Source organism: Nycticebus coucang, chromosome 5 (genome assembly GCF_027406575.1).
Source record: "Nycticebus coucang isolate mNycCou1 chromosome 5, mNycCou1.pri, whole genome shotgun sequence".
In the NCBI taxonomy this organism is placed as follows: domain Eukaryota; kingdom Metazoa; phylum Chordata; class Mammalia; order Primates; family Lorisidae; genus Nycticebus; species Nycticebus coucang.
The window spans coordinates 2,801,918-2,804,990 of NC_069784.1; the positions used below are offsets into that span (position 1 = coordinate 2,801,918).

General features: G+C 50.0%; 1 protein-coding gene across 4 annotated transcripts; it reads right to left on the reverse strand.

Moving 5' to 3' along the window:
• Window positions 1-268: 268 nt before the first annotated feature.
• Window positions 269-2,836, reverse strand: DIRAS3 (DIRAS family GTPase 3). 4 transcript variants are annotated; one of them, XM_053590964.1, is made up of 3 exons: window positions 2,463-2,836; window positions 1,828-1,922; window positions 269-1,639 (listed from the first exon to the last, which is right to left on the reverse strand). In XM_053590964.1, exon 3 carries the CDS (start codon window positions 1,596-1,598, stop codon window positions 912-914), a length of 687 nt encoding a protein of 228 aa, XP_053446939.1. In that variant the 5' UTR covers window positions 1,599-1,639; window positions 1,828-1,922; window positions 2,463-2,836; the 3' UTR covers window positions 269-911. The 4 variants fall into 4 exon arrangements, with proteins under 4 accessions (XP_053446939.1, XP_053446940.1, XP_053446938.1 ...); XM_053590965.1 differs by having other exon boundaries at window positions 2,429-2,497; XM_053590963.1 differs by lacking the exon at window positions 1,828-1,922 and having other exon boundaries at window positions 2,463-2,835.
• Between the last annotated feature and the right edge of the window lie 237 nt (window positions 2,837-3,073).

Consider the following 3,073-nt stretch of genomic DNA (forward strand, 5'->3'; position numbering starts at 1 on the left):
ATCAGAAGGCTGAAGTTTGCTTTTTACCTGCTTCCCCTGACACAGCAATGTGGTCTTTGAAGATCTTCCAGAGGTGGGTCTAGGAAATGAGAAGGGTACAAAACAGTTCTGCACTGCAGGGCCCCCTCTGCCATTGGCTAATTTCAAGAAGGCAAGGATGTCCAGGGGTGAAGTTCTTACTGGAAACATTAACATAGGTGCTTTAAGTTTTAATGTAACAGCAATTTTTTGTCCAGTAGGAAAGAAATTCTTAGAGCTGACTGCAGGCAAAAAAGCTTTATTGAGTCAAAGAAATAGGAACACTTTTAAACACTGCTGTGTGGAACACTGGAACGTTTTTAAATGACACAGGAAACAACATGTCTTTGGTGAGAGAGTTCTACCATCACACTTTTCTCTGGGCTTCTGCCCCACCTCCATGGTCAGCTATAGAAGAATCTTTTGTTTATCTGCCCACAGCAATTTGGTGAAGTGTTTGTTGTGAAAACACATTTTTAAATTAAATACACAATGAAAAGATATGATTAAACACAGGAATTGAAATGTCTAAAAATAATACACAATAATAGGGTTAGCAAAAGGATGGTGGCATCTTTGAATTCATTTTGGTGTTTTATTCTATTCAGAACATTTTCTTAAATTTATTATTAAAGATGTTATTTAAAATTCTTCATGCTACTTTTTCATTCTCCTCAAATGCCACGTGTTTTAACCATTTGAGTTCTCTCGCCTGAGAAAAATGTTATTAACTCACAAGGTACATTTATTGACACCCAGCTATTACTGTTTAAACTGCTGGACGCTACGTGACCAAGCGCGCGCACGCACACACACACACACAGGTGACACGTATCAGCTCAGGTTTTCTGCGCACTGTAGGGTAGGCGACTTCTGCTCCTAAGGCCCAAGGCTCACATGACGATGCATTTGCCGAGCAGCTTCTCCGTGGCCTTGGGCATGTGGGATTTCTTTCGGGGACCCTGGAAGCAGGCAGCGAACATTTTCTTCTGGGTCAGCAGCACGTGGAACAGTTCCTGAACGTTCACTTCCATCTTGGCCGAGATCTCCATGAAGGCGCAATTCCACTCCGACGCGCAGGTGGCGCCATCGGTCAGGGCCACCTCTCGGCCCAGCGCGTCGCTTTTGTTGCCCACCAGCAGGATGGGGACCCTGCACAAGTCACGGCCTTTAATCTTGCGGATCAGCTCGTAGAAGGGCTTCAGCTCTTCCAAGGTCTCTCTCTTGGTGACCGAGTAGAGCAGGATGAATGCGTGACCCTCCGTGACGGCCTGGCGCTGCATCGCCGGGTTGTGGTGGCCGCTGGCACTATCAGTGACGCGCAGCGTGGTGACGCCGTGGTCACAGCCCCGCAGCCTGCAGTAGGTGTTCTCAACGGTCGCTGGGTGCGCGCTCCCGAAGGTGCCCCGCGCCCAGCGCTGCATCAGGGAACTCTTCCCAACACCAGCCGAGCCCGCCACCACTACCTGGTACTCGGTGGGGCGCTGACCCGCCTGGGACGTGCGGACGACCAGCGCGGAGCGCAGGAGCTGCAGCCTTCGCAGTACCCAGTCCTGGGGCCCGAAGCCTGAGCTGCCCATCGCTGGGATGGTTCGGGGCTTCACTGGCGCTAGGTGGGGGTCTGGGAAGGAAGGAAGAGAGTGAACAGCACAGTCAACCCGTCTCCCGGCCCCGCTGCTCCCTGGGACTCTGAGAAAAGTCTACCCTGTATGCAAAGCAGCTGTGCTAATAAAAGCAAAAATTCTAGACCCGAGCCCGAGCAAGAGTGAGGCCCCCGTCTCCACTAAAAATAAATGTACTAGTGCACACCTGCAGTCCCAGCGACTCGGCAGGCTGAGTCGAGGGTCGCTTGAGCCCAGCAGTTGGAGGTTTCAGTGAGCTATGATGATGCCACTTGCTCCACTCTGCGAGACAGAATGAGGCTCTTCTGTCTCTATCAGAGAAAAAAACACAACACCAAGCCAACCAACCAAACTAACCCCAAGTCCTGGTGTAGTGGTTGCTGTCTGTACCCAGCAGTTTCAATCGCGCGGGCGCGCGGGCATGGCGTCTGCACTCCAGCCTAGGCAATGCTCTTAGTACAAATCTTGTCAATTTTCAAAACAAATTTCTAAAGGCATTTGAAAACTGAATTTTGTAAGGTTAAACAATGCATTTATGTGGTACATGGTACCCGTACAAGAAAAAAGGAAAAATTCTCAAAGCCTCCCCCACTTCCGTCCTTGGCACCCCCCTGGCGCGTCTCCATCACTAGGTAGCCCGGTGGTCCTAGGGCTCCCAAAGGTCCCCTAGGAGCCTCAGCTCGCTTGGGGGTTCCAAGTCCTGCCGCCTCCAGCTGCCAGGCCCTCCCCCAGCACACCTGCCCTCCGTTTCTTGGCTGTCCCCATCTCCCAGACCGCAAGTGCCTTACGATGGATAGTTCAGTGCCTGGAGTCCCTCTGTACCTGTACGTTGCAATTGGCGCAGAAGATTTAGTTGCTGTCAGCCCAGCCTAGCTCTCTCCTTCCAGGTACCTAAATGCATCCTAAGGCTTGCCCCCGCCCCCGTGTCTCCGCCCCCATGGCAGGCGCCACCTGCTGGAATTACCGGTGGCTCCTCGCCTATCGGCTTTCTTTGTCCAATCCCTTGTCTTGGTAACTGATTCAAGTTGCATTGCCCAAAATTTGGTTCATAGAACTTATAAAATCCAGCCCAATTTGCCAGAAATCCCTCAAGAAGTTTTTATTCTGATTGGTTTAAGTGAAGAGACATTCATATAAAACAAATAGTAATTAACCTTTTGTAGTTTTCTTGGCCAGGGTGGGTTTGAACCAACCACCTCCAGTCTATGGGGCCGGCACCCTACTCCTTTGAGCCACAGTCGCCACCCAGAAAGACCATTCCTAAAAAGTCTAAAAACAACAGATGCTGGCACAGATTCAGAGAAAAAGGTACACTTATACCTTGTTGGTGGGACTATGAATTAGTACCACCTCTATGAAAAACTGTGTGAAGATTCCTCAAAGAGCTAAAAAGAAACTTACCATTTGATCAGCAATCCCAATATTGGGTGTCT

Excerpts from the sequence above, each read along its gene's own strand:
- DIRAS3 (XM_053590964.1), bottom strand. The coding sequence starts at position 1,598 with ATGGGCAGCTCAGGCTTCGGGCCCCAGGACTGGGTACTGCGAAGGCTG.